General features: G+C 33.7%; 1 protein-coding gene across 1 annotated transcript; it reads left to right on the forward strand.

Annotated features, from left to right (window-relative positions):
* The first annotated feature begins 14,446 nt into the window (after window positions 1-14,446).
* LOC131167453 (uncharacterized) lies at window positions 14,447-16,383 on the forward strand. The gene is made up of 2 exons (XM_058126258.1): window positions 14,447-14,585; window positions 15,125-16,383. The coding sequence occupies exons 1-2, from the start codon at window positions 14,447-14,449 to the stop codon at window positions 16,381-16,383; spliced, it is 1,398 nt and encodes a 465-aa protein (XP_057982241.1).
* Window positions 16,384-23,456: the final 7,073 nt, after the last annotated feature.

The following is a 23,456-nucleotide window of genomic DNA, read 5'->3' on the forward strand; positions in this document are numbered from 1 at the left end:
TTAGGAGATATGGTTCATATGGGTGTTGGCAGCCACACCACCCAACCGCAATTGTTGAAGTTGGAGATGGACAGCCACCAACAATCTAACTACCATGTTGAATTACAACTGCCTTGTTTAACTTCCTCCCCCTCCCATATGTGTATATATATTGTGTGTGGCAGTGTGTGGTGAGTCGCAGTAGAGTGTGGGGAGTTGTGGTGTTGTATTGTGTGCAGCGTAGAGCTCTGTGTGTGTGTGCATGCAGAGAGTTGCATTGTGGCGATTTAAGAGCTGTATTGTGAGACAGTAAAGAGAAGAGGTGTGTTGTGTGTGAGGCAGAGTGAATCCTTGTAGAGAGAGTGAGAGAGGAGTTGAGGGCAGTAGCTTTCTCCTTCTCCTTGTATAATTATCCCGGCTGTTATAGTGGATTTTATGCTCTCTCGTAGACGTAGGTCATAGTGGACCGAACCACGTAAATTTGGTCTCGTATTTTTGCTTGTGTGATTGTTGCTCGTGGATCACTCCTCAACAAATGGTATCAGAGTAAGGTTAGAGCAAAATCGCAGGATCGAAGCAAAATTCCTAGGTTTAAGCCTCTGCCTAGTAGCTCGAAACTCGGTTTTGAGACTACCACAAGATTATGCTCGTTGAGATGAAGCCAACAACGGTAACCGGAGCTCAAACGGAGCTCGGACGAAGCCGCACGCGCTTATACATGCCACCAGCGGAAAGAACGCATTAGCATGCACTCCCAAGTGCCGGCGATTGATTGGGAAAGGTCGTCACGTGTGCCTACGCGCTGGTAAAAGTCCGGAGGTTTAAGACGCTGACGTCAGCGGCCACATAAGCTTTGAGTTAGTGCTGCGTCAGCAAGTGTCAGGCCCCATCATCGCGCCACATCGGCGTTGAGTCAGCTGCACAATTAGCAACGATGTCAGCGAGGACAATGACACACCAGCAGTCCATACAGTGCCATGCTAGTAGGTGGACCCCATATGAGTGTGGGCCTAGGACACGTCAGCAAGTGGGCCCTAGTGCCACATCAGCAAACGACATCAGTGGCCGTTAACGCCGTCAAGAATATTCTGTTAACGGAAGGAATATTTCGTTAAAGTTAACGGAGAGTTGACTTTTGTTGACTAGTTTGACCGGGCTTTTCGAAGCTATTTCGGGTTGGTTTTTCGAGCGATTTGAACCATTTCTAAGGTTTTTGGTCATTATGGAGCCATTGGCATTGTTCGTTTATTGAAATTCGGAGTAGAATGGCGGGAATTAGCACCTCAAAGTTTGAGGTGGAGAAGTTTGATGGGCGGAATAACTTCAGTTTATGGTAGAGCATGGTGAAGAATATTTTGGTTCATCAAGGTTTGATCAAGCTGTTGATCGGGAAGAAGCCAGATGATTTCAAAGATGATGATTGGACCGAATTAGAGATGAAGACGATCAGCACAATCCGATTGTGTTTGGAAAATGAAGTTAAATACTTGGTGTTAGACAAAACCTCACCGATGGAGCTTTGGAAGAAACTGGAGCAAAGGTATATGTCGAAGTTCCTTACTAATAAATTGTTTCTGAAGAAGAAACTTTATCAACTTCAAATGAACGAGGGAAGCAGTCTTTTTTATCACAAAAATGATTACAACAAGATTTTGACCAAGTTGTTGAGCCTCGACGTAAAAATTGATGAAGAAGATAAGGCGCTTCTACTATTGTCGTCTCTACTAGCTTCATTTGATGGTCTGGTAACTGCATTGCTCGTAGGGAAGGATACCGTGAATTAGATGATGTGATGGCATCACTTCAAGATTGTGAGACATTAAGAAAACTGATTGTGACGTCTCGTGAGCAAGCTTTGGTAGCTAATTGTGAGAGACAAGGAAGAAGCAAAGATCGAAAGCTCGAAGGTAAGCAATAGCGTTCAAAATCAAGAGGACGAGATATGAACGAGGTCGTATGTTACCGGTGTGATAAAAAGGGGCACTTCAAGAGGGACTGTGAAGATCAAAAAAGATACGAAGAAGAAAAGAAGACATGTGACGGTGTCAATGTATTGGAGCATGCCACATGGCATGGTAATAATGAGGCCCTTATAACGGTGAGCAGCTCACATCGACAAATCAGTCGAAGGAATGTGTAGTTTCGATACTGTAAGAAGCACAACCATATGAAGAGAGAGTTCCGGAAACTAATGAGAAAAAACATGAATGCTCGTGGCAGTCCAAACGATGCTCATCACAATGGACCAAACAACGTAAATCTAGTCTCGTATTTTTGTTGCGTAATTGTTTGCTTATGCAATTGTTGCTCGTGGATCACTCCCCAACAGTCTCTCTATGATTATGTGTGAGACTCGATTGTCTGTTTGAGTGTCTTCTCAGAATGCCTCTATTTATAGGCTTAGGGAACTAATCAATTAATGTTGATTAGTCAATCAACACTAAATATATCAATCACCATTTAACTCAATTTCCCACATTTCTCATATGTTTATTTGTTGATATGTAGGTTTGAATTTTGGAGCTTGAATAGGTTTGAATTTTGAAACTTGAAGATGCTGACCCACCTTTTTTTTTTTCTATTTTTTTTTTTAATTTCCAATAAACAAATTCAATTCTTTTTTTTTTCTTCAATTTATAAAATAAAATTTGTTAAATTTTATAATATAAGTCCGGGACAAATTGGGGTGTCTACACCCATTACTCTAGTAAATTAATTTGATGCATACTATGGTTTATTAAATTAAGAGAGAAAAAGAAAAAAAGGTAGTATCCCATGGATAATGAGATAGATATGCTCATATATCATTGATATGCATTATATTCAAGCGTACGTTTTCCTTCGCATGTATGTATGACGTCGTGTTGAGAAGGCTGTATTTACTAGCACCGACAAGCTGGCTATGTAACTCACCGGTGTATTGATCATCATATATATATATATATATATATTCTTCGATTCTTTGCTTCTGCTGCCATAGTTAAAACCTTGGGAGCTTGCCTGCCTTTTCTAATCGAAGTATAACACTGATTTTTTTTTTTGTGTAAACAAAATCTTTTATGGTAAGATTAAGATATTTTGCTTTAACTAAGGTAAGTTTTGTAATTTAAAAATTGTATGAGTTAATAAGTTTCGTAATTTAAAATTTTTCGTATTTCCAATTCTTATCTTACCTTTCTTACTATATTAGATTTACATTAATTATAATTAAAAAATATTATTTGTAGTTCACCTAATAAAATAGTGTGAGAACGAAATAAATATTATCTAAGAATTTGATATGTAGTTAATATAAGATTAAATTTTATCATATTGCAAGTGCATTAAAAATAATTAGTTTTGAAATAATTATTTTCAATTTATTGTTTGATTTATTTGACAATAAAATGTGTTTGAGAGTAAATATTTTAGGTTTTGAATTTTGATTTGAGTAAATTTAGACAAAATTCAATAATATTTTATATTAAATTTTGTTTAAATTCATATAAATTTAAATTAAAAATCTTGAATTAATTCCAAGTTCCAAAATATAAGATAGAAGGAAAATTTTTGAACACGACAAGGCTTAATAAGCGATTCGTACTTTTGTGGTAGGTGCTTACTTAGAAAAGTGTGTTTGTTTAATATTAAAAAAAAAAAATCTTCTTTAATGTCTTAGTAAGTATATTTATGTGAATATCTTTTTAAATTTGAGAACGTTTATGGACATTAAAGTTTCTTCTTAAAATAGAAATATTTGCATAACATGAAGAAAAATAGGAAAATAAATATCCAAAATTAATTCCAAACCCCAAAATATAGAATAGAAGGAAGAAATCTTGGTTCATACTTTTGTGGTAGGTACTTACTTAGAAAGTGTGTTTAATATTGAAAAAATTTTCTTAGTTTATGTACATTTATAAGAACGAGTTAATCTTCGTAAGCATATTTATGTGAATATCTTTCTAAATTTGCGACCGTTTATGTACATTAAAGCTTCTTCTTAAAATAGAAATATTTGCATAACGTGAGGAAAAATAGGAAAATAATAATAATAAATAGGGAAAATAATATTTGCATATCCAAGTATGGTATGCAGCAATTATGGAAACATTTTTCACAAATAATAATAATAATAATAAATATGGCTTTCAAATCTAACTCTATATATAATTCCAAGAAATTCAAAACTCATGCTCACAAGCAATTTTTTGTTTGAGGAATCGGAAGGTAAGAAAATGATTATCACTACAGTGTTGAAGTTTTTGGCATCAATGGTGGATGGTTCGCTTGTTCTAGGAGACTTCAACCACAAAGAGTTTTGCTTCAAGTTGAAGAATGAGAGGAAGGTCTTTGCTTATGGCAAGTCACTCCAACTAGCGTAGAATAGTGAAAAATTAATATGTAACAGTTGAAGGTTAATTTTTTTTTTTTTTTACAATTTTTTGTTTGTTTGAATGATTTGATTTGAATGCAAAATTTGGTTATGATCTGTTTTTTAAGTTTTGTTTTGTTGTGAACTTGGTAGAAGGATAAATAAAATATAAGCAACACATTTGGATCTTAGTATTCCCTCTAATTGTATTGAAATGCACGAAACCATTCTTTATTTTTGTTTGGTTTGTGGAATGAAATTGAGTAAGAAAGGAATTACGGGAGAAATGGAATCAAGTATGAAAAAAATTATTTTTGAAATGCAATTACTATGTTTGATTAGTAATATGGAATGATTGTAACAATCCAATTTCAATTTCTTACTAACATTTGGTATTTTTCAATGACTTCTACAATGGAATAAAAAATAAATCATTTTAATAAAATTCATAATAAATAATTATTTAATTTTTTATTATTTTATTTTATAGAAATGATTTTTGTTTGTGTTAATATTATTTTTTAATAGTTGTCATTATTTTTTTTTTTGTGTTTGATACTGATTATTAGACTTAAAATAATAATTATTTTTCCTTATTATTATTATTATTATTATTATTATTATCGGGAGAAATGTTTTTGTCATTCTAATTATTATTAATTGTTATTATTATTTTTATAATAATTATTGTCAAGCAATAATAATTAATTTTCTTTTCATTATTATTATTTTAATAGCAATAAATATTATTATTAGTTGTTATTGCATATCATTATTTGTTACTTTTTGTTTGATTTTTATTTATTTTATTATTTTCATAATATTGATTATTATTAATGTAATTATTATTTTTATTGTTGTTATTACTATTTTTATCATTTTTACAATAATAAATATGCTTAAAATAATAATAATTATTATTTTTGCCTTTTTATTAATATTGTGCTTGTTCTTATTATTATTTTACAATAACATGTATTATTTTTACTGTATTTATTTTTTTATTATATTTATAATAATTATCATAGTTAAAATAATAATAATAATAATAAATATCATTTTGGTTTTTATTATTAAGATTGTTCCTTTTGTTATTATTATTTTTATAATAAAGATAAATATTATTATTATTTCAATTGTTATTGGTTGTTATTATGTTTATTATAATAGGAATAATAATTAGTACTTTACATTGTCTTTAGAATATTTTTTTAATTATAATATGACTCTAATTAATGGAAAATAATTAGAATAAAATGTATATTTAACTTTTTTTTTAAAGAAAATTTATTTTCTTGTAATGGGTCACGCGTCACTCACCGGGTGGTAACACATGATGCGTCTTGATTCGTACATTCAGGATGATGTTACCCACTGACTTGGTAGGATCTAGATTGTTCATTTTGTATTTTCTCTGGATGGCTGGATCGTTGTCACATATGTGATCCTATCCTTAACTCTAAGCCAATAGCGTTCATGATGATGTCACCCCGCCAAATATCATTTTTATGATTTGAAAAAAAAGAAAAAGAAAAAAAGAAATAGGTTGTTTGTAGTGTGCCATCTGTCAACAATTATTGTATGTGATAAATTAAAATGCATCATTGCATTTAGTTTTCTTTTTCTTTTTTGAAAATAAAAAAATATTTTTGCAAGTGATGTGAGATCTTGGGATTAGTTGATATTTTCACACTCAATTAATTTGATCAAGATTTCAGATTGCTTGTGAAAAGTTCTTATGATGGTAATAAGACTTTTCTATATTTTTTATCAAGTGCTTTCGTAATTCATGAACCATTTTCGCTCATTGAATCAAGGAATGTTGTTGGTTATGATTTGCTTCTTTGGGTTCAAGCTCGTTGCAAGTCTAGATTCAGGACCTTTGTATGCAAATTGACCAAATGATGCACAATCTTATATCAAATTAAAAGATTTGGTTATCAACAATGCGTGGGATGTGGAAAATTTGCAGAGGATTCTGGGGTTTAATAAAGCGAATGAAGTGATGGAAAAGGTGGGTAATCTTAGAAATTTTTCGGACATTCTGTTATAGCTCCCGGAAAAGGATGGCTGCTTTAATACAAAATCTGCATGAGATGTTATCAAAGTTAGAGCTCCAAAATTTGATTGGGCTAAGTGGGTTTGGAACAAATGGTTACCGAAGAAAATTTCTATTTGTATGTGGGAGGCTGCTTTTGAGTGCCTAAGTGTTGATGAAAAGGTGAGAAGGGTGGGGGTTTCTCTGGTTTCAGCATGTAATTGTTGTGAGATGAGGCAATCAGAAGATTTGGAGCGTGTTAAATAAGGGAGACCTTACTTCTGAAGTTTGGAGGAAGGTTTCGGTGGAGGTAGGTATTCCTTTCCTTAGGCAACAAAGTTGGAAAGAAAAAGTCCAAATGTGGTTTAATAGGGCTTCTAGGTTCTCTCAATTGGGTTCATTGATGGGTTTGATTCCTTGTTTAGTAGTTTGGAGGCTGTGGAGAAGGAGATGTATGGCTAGAATGGGAGGAAAATTAGAGAGTAGTACTGATGTGTGGCTCTCCATTAAGTATTAGGTGGGGTTTTGAGTAGGAACATGACAGAAATGGTTCAGTTAAAGGATGCTGATTTTCGGGTTTTGCAGAATCTGGAAGTGCAAATTGTGAATAAAAGAATTAAAACTATGCAAAGTGTAAGATGGCTAAAACTGAGGCAAGAGAGGTTGAAACTAAACTTGGATGGGAGCAGCCTGGGGAACCCAGGGCCGGCGGGTGGTGGTGGCATCCTTAGAGACCATACAGGTTCTTTTGTATTTGATTTTTCAAAATATTTTAGTTCTTGTTCAAATAATGAAACTGAATTGAGAGCTGTGTTGGAAGGAATAAAGATTTGCAAACAGTTGGGTCATACCTGTATCGATATTGAATGTGATTCGAATATTGTAGTTAATTGGATTAGAGTCAGGAAATGCTCATTGTGGTATTTGTGGGATTTTTGGGAGCAGCTTATTGGTTTATTGGAGGGAGTGGATTTTTCGATAAATCATTCGTATAGAGAAGGGAACAAAGTAGCAGATGCCTTGGCTCGACAAGGTGCTATGGGAAGGAATAGTTTGTTTACAAATAGTAGTCAATTCCCTAAAGTTAGCAATGGTTTGTATAAATTGGAGAAGATGGGTATGACTTATATGAGGTATGTTTAGCTGATTTTCTTTTGGTTTTTGCTCATGCTTTTTGCTGTTCTTCTTTTGTTTTGTTATGTTGTGTGAGATTTGTTTTGTAGGTCATAATTTGTTTTGTTTTGTTTGGACTTGTAACCCGGTTTTGGCTGGATGTTGGTGTTGTTCTTTGGGAGATTTTTAACGTTTGTCTTTTGTTATCTCTCATTGATTGTCTTGTAACTACGGTATTCCTCCGCCAAAAGTGAGGGGTTATTAATAAATAAATGGAGGTACCGCCCTTCTTAAAAAAAAAAAAAAAAGAAACTACACATTCGCATCTTTCACCATTCTCCTCACTGCTTGTTTGGAGGTTAAGAACTAATGAAAAGGAAAGGAAAAATGAAGGATTTCTCTTTTTCATATTTGGTTATCAAAAAATGTAACAATGAAAATAAGAAATATACCAAATCAATGGAAAAATTTTAATTTTATACATCGTTAATATTTGATTTTTTTTTAACTTTTAACCGTATTAGAAGAATTTTTCATTTTAAATAGTATTTGGATTCAGAGAGAAAATATAGTGGAAAATGAATTTTATTCTTATTTTTCTTTCCTTTTCCTTTTCTCGAGCAAAATTCTGGATCCAAATTGAGCCTTAAGGTTGCATATTGGGTGGATGATTTGAGAATTTGGTTTTGTATGGTTTTATATAAAATTTATTTTTAGATATAATTTTTTCTAAATTTGTATAAAGTCAAGTTCTTGTGAGAGATCTAATCAAATGTAGAGAAATGAAAGAAATTGTAAGTTTTATTATTATGTTTTTTTGCAATATAAGAGACGATGACATTAAGTTATATGAATTGTAGATTGAACTACTGAAATGCATGCTTGTGTCGAACGCAAACTGTTATTTCCAACTTATCTCCTCCTTCATTAGCAAAGCCTTAAAATCGTTCTTAAAAGAAAATCCCCTACTAACTAAATCCTTCAAGATATTTACCTAAGTCTTTTGCATGATCAATATCCTCAAGTCTCTCTTTGGGTATTAGACTTTCAAATGTACACATCACCAAAGAAATCCCTATTCCATCTTTTAAAGGCCAACTTTAAATATGTCAACCTCCTCATAAACCTAAAGCTCTCCCACCCCTCACACAAACAATTATTCTAAGATCCATATATAAAGGACAAAAAACAAAAAACAAGAAACACAAATATCTTAAGGAAGACATGCAAACCACAAACATCACATTCTATTTTTTTATAAAATTATATTTTGATATAGATTGTTTGCAAGATGCATGAACACATTACATTATTTAGTATTTATTATATGAAACTCTGGTGCCCTCATAAAATTCATTACTGTTTGAATTATTATGAACTGTTTATTGTAAACACTCAGGTTTGGAGTATATCTCTATGGAAAATGTCTTATTTACAAATGAAATGCTATCAAAATTTTTCTAAACTGATAAAACATAGCTATTTAACTATGTCTGAATATCTAATTATTTTGCTATCAAATCATTGATACTTATAGTACGTACACATATATGTTCAAACATTGTATATTAATATTTTTTATAATTCTTAATTTGTAGGGTTTGCAGTTGTCACAACATCAGCACGATGCCATGCACTAGAGTCAAATGCAACTTTTGATTTTTTTTTTTAATTTTTTATCTGAACAAATGAAATTTCTTTATTTGAATTTGAATTTGTATAATATATTTGTATTAGAATTTTGAAATTTTTTTGTTATCTAAACACATGGAATTTATGTATTCTAATTGAATTTCTTTAATGTATTTGTATTTGTATTTAAATTTCAAATTTGAATTAGAATTTTCAATAATTTATGAATTTTTTTTTTGTAATTATGGTTTAATGGTATGTATGCGAAAAATGTAATTACAGATTTTTACAAAAATTAATGATTAAATTTTTTTTTTTAAAATTATTAGTGTCGGTTTCGAAACCGTCACTAATAAATGTCCATTTTTAAGTATTAGTGACGAATTTCATAACCGTTACTAATATCAAAGTAGTAGTGACGAATTTCAAAATCGTCACTAATAGTAGACTAGTAGTGACGAATTTCAAAATCATCGTTAATAGTAGAGTAATAGTGACGAATTTCAAAACCGCCACTAATAGCAGATTAGTAGTGACGGATTTTATATTCCTCACTATTACTTTGATATTAGTGACGATTATGAAATTCGTCATTAATAGTCAATTATTAGTGACGATTTTGAAATTCGTCACTACTAGTCCACTATTAGTGACGATTTTAAGCGGAATCAATGTAGAATTTATTGTGACGGCATTAGGGTTTTAGTGACAGTTATAATCCGTCACTAATACTCTATTAGTAGTGACACTTTTAAAATTCGTCACTAATAATTATTAATAACCGCTGAAAAGACCCGAAAATTTAAACGGAATGACGAGGGAAAAAGTAAAAAAAATTAAATTAAAAAAAATAAAAAATAAAAAATAAAGAAATTAAATTAAATTAAGATAAATTAAATAATTAAATAACTAGTTGTTAAATTAAATATTATTGCATTAGATTTAAAAATAATAATAATTAAAATAAGATATATATATAAAGTAAAGAGGATAAGAAGAAGAAAGAAGAAGAAGAAGAAGTCTGCAAAACAGACACGCCCCCCCCCCCTCTCTCTCTGAAATTTTATCTACGCAGCGCCAGCCACTCCGTCTCCGTCTCTCTCATTCTCTCAATTTCTTGGCGAATTTGCAGCGGATCGGGAAACAGAAGGTGTTGTTGGATTCCTGGTTCCGCTACCGATATTTCTATTGGAGCAGATTGGTCGTGGGAACAACTTAGGCACTGCTCCTAGGGAAAGGTAATTTTTTCCCATTTTCTCAATTTTGCTTTAAATCTACTGTTAAATCGGCGAACGGGTACCATCACGTGGTCCTAGTTGTCGTCGTTGTCATTTTGACGTAGGTAATTTTTCAATTGGGATTTTTTAGGTCCTACTCCAAAGCGAGACTGGGATTTGGGAAATTTGGTAATTTAGCTATATTTAAGGGTATATTTATTTATTTAGGAATTATGGCCATAGGAAATATTTAAATAATATTTTATTCAGGAATAATTTATTGGAATTAGGAATTCAATTTCAGGGTCCGGGTGAGCGCCACAGGTATTTTTCCGGAATCCCTGTTGGTGTAGTTCGAGAATTAAGATAAGGGGGAAATTTATAAATTAAATCAGGTTTTTCATGAATTAAAAAACAACTATGTGTTATTTATGTATATATATATATATATATTTTATGTGAGTTTAAAATGCCAGCCATGAAATTTATGTTTTCTGAGCCTAGGATTGTCGATATAATTATGTATATGTGAAAGTGAACGAATGAAAGTGAAAATAATTTTCTGATGAATTAAATAAGAAATGAAATGTATTTTGAGCACATAAATGTTAAATGTGGGTTGACTTATTTTATGAGAAATATGTATGAATTTTACTACTTAATTGTGTGGCATAAGAATCTGTGCAAATTATATGTTAAATGTATGAGATGTAGGTTAAGTAAGTAAAGTAATGAGAATAAAATATGATATGGACAATATTGCCTGTGTATGTTAAATGCAACCATGTAAATGTACGACAACTAAAAGCCGGGTTAGCATATTCTAGCACATTTCTATGTGGACTAACTGATGACAGCTACAAGGAACTGTATTAGTAGATTCTAGCGCATTTCTATGTGGACTAACAAATGACGGCTAAAGAGCGGCTGTTGTACAAATGAATGAAATGAAAATGTTATGAAATGAAATGATAAGAAATGACAATGCAATGAAATGAAATGTGAAATGTGAATGATACAAATGAGAAAGAGTCACTTAAAGTGAAACACAAGGAAATGTTAAGTTATGAACATGAAAGAATTGAATGATTGAATAATGATGGAAAGAACGATGTATTATGATATTAGAAATATTTATGTATGTAGAACATGTTACGTTTGGGCGGGGAGCACTCTTCGCTTGAAGGCTTGCTGAGTAAGGAGAATGCACTAGTAGCTTCAGATATGGCAGTAGCTGCATAACGCACTAGAGCAAAGGGAACCTACTTGTATGGGCGGGTAGGATTCCCTATCCTTAGGGCCTTTGCCGGTAAACTATTGTTGAACTGTGTGAGTACGAGATTAATCTACCACTTGAGAGCTTACTGAGTAAGGTGAGTGCTCTGATATGTTTTAATTGTGACCTTAGGGTTACCTAAGTATCAGAGCAGAAGGGTGCTACTTGTATGGACGGGTAATCACCCCTATCCTTGGGTAATCTCGTGGGTTAAATATTTGCATGTGATTGTTTATGTTCAGAAAATGATTTCAATGTTATATGATGATTTGCAAATGAAATAAAAATTATATCTATTTATCTTATGTTGGTCACACGCTGTTTTAATATGTATGTTTCTTCCCTTACTGAGATGTGTTTCACCCGAATATGATTATTTCTTTTCAGGACATCCTCAAGGTCAAGCTTAGAGAGTTCGAGGGTTTTTAGCCTTATGAGGATTGTATAAAGAGAAAGGGTATATTTTTATATACTTTGGGGGAATGTAAATATTTACGTTTTAAGTTTTTATATTTTAAGTCTGTTGAGAACGGAATAATTGTGAGAATACTGAAATGCTTTTTTAGATGTATGTATATATGGAAATGCAAGTATTGGATGGATACTTTGGATTATAGATAGAAATTAGTAAACTCTGGTATTATGTTATATGGAGATTTTGTTTATGTTTTCCGTTACATATGATATGGACAATGATTTATCAGGGATTTTATCAGGTATAACGCGCCGGATCCGGGTTTAAGGATTCGGGGTGTTACAACCGCAGTTATGGCGACTATTTCAAAACTGTTACTAATACTTGGAAAATCGTCCCTAATATTATTAGTGACGGTTTTGTGATTATTAGTAACGATTTTTATCCTTCACTAATAACCTTATTTTTTATAGTGTCGAGAGAGAGTCTTAGATGTGTTAGAATATTTTGCCATCAAATAGGATGACAATTAATTGATTGCATGATTAGGATTTGGGATTGAATTGGTTAGGTGAGTCAGATGCCTTAGTGTTTTCTTCTTGGGTGAAATCTTTTTCTTTTTAAGTATTTAGTTGATTTAATTTTATTTACTTTTTTATGTTTATTTTTTAGATTCAAAATCCACCACTTTTCTTGATTTTCAAATAATTTAGAATTAGAATAATGTTAATAGTTAGTAGGTAAATAGTCTTCATGGGTTCGACATCATTCTTTATCACTATATTACTTGTTATGATTTCGTAGACTTGCGAATTTCACAAGAAGTTTTTGGTGTCGTTTCCCAAGACTATTTATTTTCTATTACTTTTGAAACCAACTAGTTCTAGGTTAATTTGATTTTTCTTTATCTTAGTCTTAATTTTTAATTTTTTATTATATTTTTCTTTTATTTTTCAAGCTTCCCGAGTTGTGCATGAGACGAACTCCAATTGGGCTATCAGATTGGATCCATATGATGGTTCATGGGTTATGGGTCAATGGATCGGACCTAATCCAATAGGTCGGGTTAACGAGTCAGATCCAATCCACTGGGTGGGTTCAACAAGACAAAATATCATACATTAATTTCATATCAAAATTATTTCAAGTCACTGGAATTATGAAATTAATTGTCAATAAAACCAACCTCAGTTTTCAACTCCTTCAATCTTCAAGTCCGATGTTAGCTCTTTAGGTCTTCTTTGATTCTGTCTGCAATTCTCAAATCTCAAATTCTAACTTTTGAAACTGCAAAACCTTTGAATTCTGCTATTCTTCAATTCTCCAGCAATTTTCTCAAACTTTGGATTCACTCTAAATTACAATGAGATTTCTCTATTTTACCTCACAAATTGCTCTCTATATCTTGTCTCTCTATAATTATGTGAAAGACTCGATTGTCTGTTTGAGTATCTTCTCACCCTTAGAATGCCTCTATTTATAGGCTTAGGAAACTAATCACCTTAATGTTGATTAGTTAATCAACATTGAATATATCAATCACCATTTAATTCAATTTCCCACATTTCTCATATGTTTATTTGTTGATATATAAGTATGAATTTTGGAACTTGAACATGCAGACCCACCTTTTTTTTTTTTTAATTTCGAATGAACAAATTCAATTCTTTTTTTCTTCATTTTATAAAATAAAATTCATTAAATTTTATTATATAAGTCCCGGAAAAATTGGGGTGTCTACACCCATTACTAGTAAATTAATTAATTGATTGTTCAAATGACCTAGCATACTATAGTTTATTGAATTAAGAGAAAAAAAAAAAAAAAAGTAGTACTCCATGTATAATGAGATACGTATGCATGTTGAGAAGGCTGTATTTACTAGCACCGACAAACTGGCTATGTACGTGCCTATGAACTCACAGGTGTATTGATCAATCATATATATATATATTCGATTCTTTGCTTCTGCTGCCATGGTTAAAACCTTGGAGATTCCATTTGAAATCAAGGCATGCTAGTGCGTGCTGTCTCCAGCATACCCTACGAGGTTTACTGTTCGTTGAGAATTTCACTTTTAAGTTTGTTTCACATTAAAAAATTAAAGTGGATGATGTGTGCTTATATACATGGATGGACCCAAGAACCAATAGGTTGAAACTTTTGGATCAAGTTAGTATTCACCCATGTATATCAAACCTATCAATGGGCTCCTCTTGTCATAACAATGTCGTGGACAGAAACAAAATATAAAAATAAAGATCCTATTCCAAGAAAACCAAAAAATCAAAGAGATGATCTTGATACCATTCTCACTTGGGAAGGAAATTGATCGAAGTTCACTCTTATAAATAGCTGTGCATGCATGCTTTACAATAATGGCGGATGCTGATCGACAAAGGCTGTGATATATATATTCATCATGGAGGATGTGCCCGCTACAACCTGGAAAGCGTCTCCAGCGACGGCGGGAGCCGATGAATCACGCAGTTACCGCCGGAAACCGTTCGCGACGGCAAATGATCATCCCGATTTTCTTAATATAGTAATCCAACAAGAAGGTTCAATTTTCCTTTTCTATATTTTTTGCCTTTTTGACACAATACATGCATGGTGAAGAATCAGAAATTTTAAAAAAATTGGATGGAGAGCATATATGGTATGCAAGAATAAGATTGAAATGCAATAAAAAATTGAATGGATAGTACATATGTGTTATTTAAATTTTTTAGAAATCCTAAATAAGTCCACTCTTTATATGTATTATATAAATGAATTTATCACATATTTAGCATTTAGAAAATAGACAGACATAGATATATAGTATACATATTAATATATATTGAATTTAATATGATTTTGCCATCTATATATATCAAGTATAGTTAATATTTTTTTATATAATTTATTTATTCCAATATAACGTGAAAATTAGGTCTTTGGAAAGACCACCGTCATTCTCTTTCTATCAAATCCTTTTGTCTAAAAAAATTATCAAATAATGTGACATGTGAATCTTGCTGTGCGATTCCTATTTAATGTGATTTCTTATTGGAAAACTGTTTATTATTTCCTCACTAATAAATTTTAAAAAGCGAAGGTGCTGGCCCACCATCAACCACCACCAGCACAAAGGAGTGGTTAAAATCCCTGATGAACGGCGATCACAACGGTGACGCAGCAGCGCCGGAAAATGCCCCATGCAGGACCCGAATTCAGAGAGTTCCCAAAATGCTTCGCGAGGTGAAAGCCAACAGAAAATGCTACTCTCCCGGCGTCGTCTCCTTTGGCCCTTTCCACAGTGACAAAGAGCTCCAAGTAACGGAGAAGACCAAAATGAAATGGGCGCGACATTTCATCTCCCGCAGCAGTACGACAAACGTCGACGAGTTCTACGCGCGCGTAGAAAAGACCGCCAAAACCACCAGACACTGCTACGAGCACGGCTCCACCGACGCCTTCGACGACGACGCCTTTGCCCGGATGATGTTCCTCGACGGCTGCTTCATTCTCCAGTTCGTTGACTGCTGCGCCGGCGAGACGGGCGATGACATGAACATGAAGAGCCACGACGTCGCTTTCGTCACTCGCGACCTGTTCTTGCTGGAAAACCAGATCCCCTTCGAGGTGCTCAAGTGTTTGATGATCTTAAGATACGGAAGTTTCGCCGAAGGAATGCCGATCCTGCAGGAGTTCATTAAACAGCGGTTTCAGGTGGGACCGGTGAGCCACCCGGTCGACCCCCTCCACCTGCTCGACCTTTTGCGCAGGAACAAAACTCTTGTTCGGCCATCACGCCTACGAAAGCCGCCATGCTACAGGTACAGATATCGATCTGCCAAGAAGCTTGAGTCTGCGGGAATACACATCAGGCCTAGAAAAACTCTTCATCTCACAGATGTTCGTTTCCAGTCCTATAGCTTGTCCGCAAAACTTGAACTCCCCCCCATAGCCATCAATAGCCAGACCAAAACCATTCTTCTGAACTTGGCAGCCTACGAAACATGCTACAATGTGGAGGATCCGTGGGTCACCTCCTACATATGTTTCATGGATTCACTCATCGACGATGTCGAAGACGTCATGGAGTTGAGCTCCAATGGCGTATTTCATAATTTGCTCGGCACCAACCAGCAAGTGGCGGACCTCTTCAATGATATGGCAAACAGCTTGATCCCCGATCCGAATATTTATTCTCACGCTAAAGAATGCATTGAAAGGCATTTTGAGAAGAAGACGCAAATCTGGATGAGAGAGTGGGTGCGCGCTAACTTCACATTTCTAGCTTTTGTTGGTGCAATTTCCGCCATTGTTCTGAGTTGCCTCCAGACTTACTTCACCATTTTCCCTCGCAAATAGAGGTAGGGAAATAAGAAAGGATAGTGATCCAACATTGTTTCCTGCAAATAGAGACAGAGAATCAAATAGAGATAGAGAATCAAGTAAGTATGTGGTTAACAGTCATTATCTTTTTAGGAATTGTGTGTTTAATTTGTTTGGCTAGGTTTTGTTTTTCTTGGCCGTCGTTTAAATCTTTAGTATGTTTGTACGGTATCTGTTTGTTCTAATTGTCATCAGTCTTATTTTGTCAAACACCTTCCTTGCATATTAAAACATGTCAAGAATTTCAAATTTGTCCATTACATTAGAAAAATTGAGGATGATGAGTACATTATATCTAAGACAAAAAAATAATACTAAATCAAGATATCACAAATAAATAGTACACGCATATAATTTTATTTAATTTTGATAAAATATATGTTGTATCTTTTTTCCCGCTTATTTTTCTCTTTTTTTCCTTTTTACTTCTGCTAACATCGTACTCGTAGACTTCAATGCGCTATAATTTATTTTGTTTGTGCAAATTATTTTATAAAAAGCATTTAAAAATCTAACTAATATACAAGCAAAACTATGAGAAAATATTCTCATAGGCACTGCCATGTGTCCAACAATCGTTTAATTGATGCAGATGATAAACTTTACACTCATTTTTATCTAAATAATTGTAAAACAAGCTTCTTCACTCATTGGTGTCTTTCTTTAGACAATCTATCCATCCCATCGTTTTTCTTGAGCCCATGATGATGAATCATTTATCAGCAAGTTTCTTCAAATAATTTTTTTTTGAAAAAATCATACCCAAAAATTTTTAAAATTATTTTCTAGCCGCATTTTATAACTTTTGTGGTCCATTTGAATTAGGAATTTTATTTGGAAAAAGGAGAATAAAGGAAAATAAGAAAGAATTCATTTTTCCTTATACTAATGATGTGTAAAGTCAAAATTTTGTTCATAAATTTGAGAATTTGATTTGATGTGTTCTACAAAAAATGATGTTATACATATATGTGTGTGTCTATATATATATATATATATATATATATATATATATATATTAAATTTTCTATTATCTTTTTTTTTAAAGGTTTCCATTACTAGAAACCCATACACAGCAGGTTTGAACTATACTAATACAAGAAGAGGTAAATTATCTTCCAATATGTATCTCCTTCAGTCCCTTTAAAGATTTAAATAAATATTTGTGACTTTCCTACAATGTCTCCAAGGAGACATTAGTTATATTCTTCATTAGGATTGTCTGTAGGTTGAGTAGTTTCTAACAATATATAAATGAGGATTTCTTTATTTTGCAATTTTGTAATTTTGATTTCAATTAGACTATATAAATGGGCTTGTGATAATATAGGTCTACCTTACTAAGTATTTTTTTTAAAAAATTTGGACCGTCACATAAAAGTCATAGCTCACATAATATAAACAGCGAATGTTTTGACATGTGCTAACAACACTAACTATTTTTCTTATGCTATTTATATTGTTACATAAAAGTCATAAGTCACATAATGTAAATAGCGAATGTTTTCAAACCGCCACACCACTAGCTTATTTCTATTGTCATGACAATTATGATCTTTACAATGTAGAGTCATGATGCAACACAAATGTATATCATATGAGGGTATGCTACAATATGTTAGAGACATGATGCAACACAACTGTATATCATATGAGGGTATGCTACAATATGTTAGAGTCATGATTCAATACAACTGCATATCATATGGAGATATTTTGGGGTCTCATGTGAGGCTATATATACACATTGTAGCCGAGAATTGAAACAACCCAAATGGCAATTTATCATTTATAGTTAATATTGCCTAGGGATTCCTTTGATATTATTTAATCATGAAAATTTGTGATCTTTTTCCCTCTCGTACAACTTCCTTACATCAGGAACCATTTTAAACATTTTAGCAAATAGAAACTCAAACTCGTCCCTATCCATATGTTGAAGGATGACGAGGCATGCCAATTTCAGCTTTAGCTTCTCCCCTGTCTTGTGCTTTGCCTAGCTTGCCATGATGGTAAGGTCCAATGGAAACCAGTACGGGGTCGTAGCATTTGGCGTTGGCTTCCTCCTCCTGCAACTGTATAGATCCCTTTGAATCCTCATTCTCGTCTTCTTATGTGATTCTGCTATGCTTTCTTACTCCTCCTCATCATCATCCTTTCCCTCTTTCATGGACATAAACCTTTTACTTTTATTTTTATTTTTGACATCTAAGGAGAAGTCAATGTCTTTTACCTTTTATTTTTTTTTTCTATTCCTTTCCTCTTATCTTATTTTTGACACATCTATACTTATAGGGAATAATCCCCCTTTACTTCATGACCTAAACTATCTAGGGTGCCTATCTTAATTAATTAATAATTAACCTAATTAGCTTTCATGCTTTACTTCATGACCTAAACTATCTAGGGTACCTATCTTAATGATTTAAATAATTAACCTAATTAGCTTTCTTATTTTTATTTTTCTCATTTTGATTTAGGTTGTTTACTGCCCAAGTGTTTCTATATCAACTAATTGAATCCAACGCATAACTCTATGTTTGGAGAGATCTTATGTTTGGAATTATTTTATATTTAGATAAGATATAATGTACAATTATATTTAAATTTGTCTAAATCCATCAAAATCTAAATTCAAGATTTAAAGTTCACGCTTCCAAACGTAGCTTAATTGTAATAAATTAAATATGTCTCTCTTTCCTTTTCCATGCACACAAGTACATGTGGTGCTTTAAGAATGTCTCATAAAGAATATATTTCATCATTGTTAAAAAAGAAAGTCTACAAGGGGAGATTCAATCTATTGAAATAGTAAATAAAATTTGACCAAATCAAAACATAAAAATTGCAACAGTTTCGTAATCTTAAAGCCTACCATTTTGAACTTGAGAATTGTTGGAAAATTTGAAAAATGATTAAATGACAGCTTGTTTAGATTGCTATCTTAAGTATATGACCCTACCTAAAAAGTGATTTAAGTGATCTAGACCCCTTAACTTCTAATTAATTAAAGAGAGATATTTGCAGTCATAATATGAAAGATATCAAGAGATCAATAGAAAGGAGCTAACGTCCATTAATTAAAGTAAGGGTTTAGCACACCAATCTTTATCCCCTAATAACCTATGCATAGCAAAAACGTAACTCTTATGCATAAATAAATATCTATTAATAGGGAAAGTCAATAAGAAGGTATCCTAAATGTATAGAAAGAGGACATTCTAAGGAAGGTAAGGCATCTTATCTCTTTCTCACTCACTCCTCTACTGTTGCGATCATGTAATCCTTCAAAATTCCCTTACTTAGGCAAATGAGTGATTCTCTAGAGTATACCCTGGGTGTTCCAAGCTATTTTTCTTTCATTCTTCAGAGTGATCCAAGTCCTGACTGATCTAAATTCTTCTAAACAAATTTTGGCAGCAACAATATCAAATTAATAGTCGCAAGAATTGAGAATCTTTCCTTGTTAAAATCTGCGTAGTTAGCCTTCGCATGACTTAATTAGAAACAATTAGTTAGGTTATCTTAACTTGACATTGATGATCCAAATGCTTATTGTGAAAAAACATTTTGCATTTTGTCAAGTACACACCTATATAAATCTAAAATGAAAAAAAAAATCACGTCTCTCTCTCTCTCTCTCTCTCACACACACACACACACACACACCCAAGTGTGAGATTTATATATAATTCAAATAAAATTTTGATTAAATTTATATATACGACAAAATTTAATATTGCATACTGTTAAAATATATCATCTCATTATCAAATCGAATAAAGGACAATATATAGCACCTGAGCCAAACTTATAGCACATTAGTCAAAATTTAAATATGTAAAATAATTGCAATATATATAATAATGTAAATATAAAAAAGTTATGTTTGATAGTAAAAAGAGGATTATGAAATCTTTGAAACTTTAAGCAGATTGCCTCTTTTGTCTTCTCTATTTGTCTATTCATTTCCTCTCATCTTGTTTTTGACACATTTGCTTGCAGGAAAAAAATCCCACTTTGCTTTGAAGTAATCTAAACTATCAAGGGTACCTAAATTAATTAACTAGTTAACCTTTGTCTTCCTATTTTTCATTTTCCCCCCATCCTAATTAAGGTTGTTTACTATGTTTCTACGTTAAATAGTTGAACCCTGATGCGTGGAGAGGTACACTCAGTCACTGGATGTGACTGAAACTCAGTAAGGATAAATACCAAACAAATATATTTCAATCTGAAAAAAAATACAGAAGAATTCAAAAACAAAATCTCTCACTCACTCACTGGCTTTCAACTCTCAACACACCACACTATCACAACACATACACACACCTATTTATAGTAAAACATACAACAATATAATCAACAATGGTGGGAATTAAACTTCAACGATTGTGGTTGGTTTGGTGAGGTTGGTGGCCAAATCTTGCTCAACTTCAATGGAGGTGGGCTGCCGGTTGATGAAGCTGCTGCAGTCAAATTTTTGTTACCACCGTCCCACTGTTCAAGTTTAATCTTCAACATCCCTCCTTAAACTTGACTCTCCTAACTTTGTCATTCCGAGCATTGTCTTTAGTCTTGCAAAAATATCATGTCTGAGTGGCTTTGTGAACATGTCAGCAATCTGATCATACGTTCTGCAAGATATCAATTCCACTTCTTTATTCTTGACATGCTCCTTGATAAAATGATACTGAGTATCAATATGTTTGCTTCTTTCACGGTAAACTGGATTTTTCACAAGTGCAATCGCTGATCGATTGTCGATGTAAACTTCTGTGGGGTTATCTTGAAGAAATCCTAGATACTTTAGTACATTCCTAATCCATATACCATGACAAACAGCCGAGCTGGCAGCAACATACTCAGCTTCACATGATGACAACGTTACGATGGGTTGCTTCTTTGAAGACCATGTAAACGCTGTATCTCCCATGAAAAATATGAATCCCGTCGTACTTTTTCTTTCATCAAGATTTCTTCCCCAATCGTTATCTGAATAGCCGATAAGTTTGCAATCACCTCTTGATGAATAAAACATACCATCGGTGATGGTACCCTTGACATATCGAAGTATCCTTTTCGCTGCATTCAGGTGGGACTGGTCAAGAGTCTCCATGTACCTGTTGACAAGTCCAACTCCATAAAGTATATCTGGTCTAGTGCACGTCAAATACCTCAAGCTTTCAACCAGACTCTTAAAATATGTGGGGTCAACATCTCCTTACTCATTCTTTCTCAACTCCAATCCCGTTTCAACCGGAGTTGTTACAGGGTTGCATTTGTCCATCTCAAACTTCTTAAGTACCTCTTTTGCATAGTGGCTATGGGAGATGAAGATTCCCTTATCGCTTTGCACAACTTCTATGCCAAGGAAGTGAGTCTTCTGGCCAATATCTGTCATTTCGAATTCTTTGACCATGCTCCTCTTGAAAGTGGCAAACATCTCTGAATTCTTGTCGGTGAAGATCAGATCATCAACATATAGGCAAGTTATCAGCATGCTTCCATCTGTCTCCATCTTTATGTATAGCGCATGCTCATAGGGACACTTCTCAAATCCATTCTTCTGGAAGTAGCCATCAATCCTTATGTTCCACGCACGAGGTGCCTGCTTCAAGCCATAGAGTGCTTTCTTCAATTTGTACACTTTATCTTCTTTGCCCTTCTTCATATATCCAGGTGGTTGATCGATATAAATCTCTTCTTCCAGAAAACCGTTCAGAAATGCTGATTTCACGTCCAGCTGGTAAATCTTCCATCCATTTTGTGTTGAAAGTGAAATTAGTAATCTGATGGTTTCAAGCCTGGCAAACAGGGCAAAGATTTCTCCATAATCAATCCCTTCTTTTTGCTTGTAGCCTTTGGCGACAAGTCTTGCTTTTTATCTCTGAACTTCTCCTTGAGCATTCTTTTTGGTGTTGTAGACCCATTTCACACCAATGGTTTTGCGGCCTTTCGGGAGATTTGTCAACTCCCAAGTTTTGTTCTTCTCTATGGATTGAATCTCCCCATCCATCGCTTTTCTCCATTTGTCTTCTTCGTTAGCTTCCTCAAAGCTAACTGGGTCGCTGGCTAACAATAGACAGTAAAGAGTAACATACTCTTCAATTGGTTCTATAGTTTCATACAAGTCGGCTAGATTTCGAGCTCCTCTAGGTCTCATGTCTGAGATTTCACGCTCTATTAGTGATGGAGCATCATTCCTTTGTGGTGAACCATGTGGAGGTGTCTGCAGCTCAGGAATTTGTGGCTCAATAGCCACTTCTCTTGTCTGTGTAGGTTCTTCTCCTTCAAGTGTCAATTCCGCATCTTTGGAACATTCAGTTTGGTCCCATTTCCAGGATTCATTTTCTTCAAAGATGACATCTCGGTTGTGAAAGACTTTCTTGTTGATGCGATTGTAGAGTTGATATCCCATGGTACTATCGCCGTATCCAACAAGGATACACTTCTCTCCTTTATCATCCAGCTTTGTCCTTCTTGCTTCTGGGATCTTGGCGTAGGCTATGGAGCCAAACACCCTCAGATGACTCACACTGGGCTTGTGAGTACTCCAAGCTTCATATGGTGTCTTTGTATCAAGACTCTTCGTCGGACACCTATTGAGCAGATAGACTGCACATAACACTGCTTCTGCCCAAAAACTCTTGGGCACATTGTTATCCTTTAACATGCTTCTAGCCATGTTAAGGATTGTGCGGTTCTTCCTTTCGGCTACACCATTCAACTGAGGAGTGTATGATGGTGTGAACTGTTTCTGAATCCCTTGTTGTCTAAGGAATTCCAAGAAAGCTTCGTCTTTGTACTCTCCTCCTTGATCTGACCAGAGTGACTTGATGCGGAAGCCACTTTGTTTCTCCACAAGAGTTTTGAACTCTTTGAACTTGCCAAACACCTCTGACTTCCTTTTCAGGAAGTAGACCCAGGTCTTCCTGCTGTAGTCGTCGATGAAGGTGAGGAAGTATCGATTCTGTCCATTCGAAAATGGTCTTAGTGGACCACACACATCTGTGTATTAGCTGGAGCGGCATGGTTGATCTCTAGTC

Source organism: Malania oleifera, chromosome 11 (assembly GCF_029873635.1).
Source record: "Malania oleifera isolate guangnan ecotype guangnan chromosome 11, ASM2987363v1, whole genome shotgun sequence".
Taxonomy (NCBI): Eukaryota; Viridiplantae; Streptophyta; class Magnoliopsida; order Santalales; family Ximeniaceae; genus Malania; species Malania oleifera.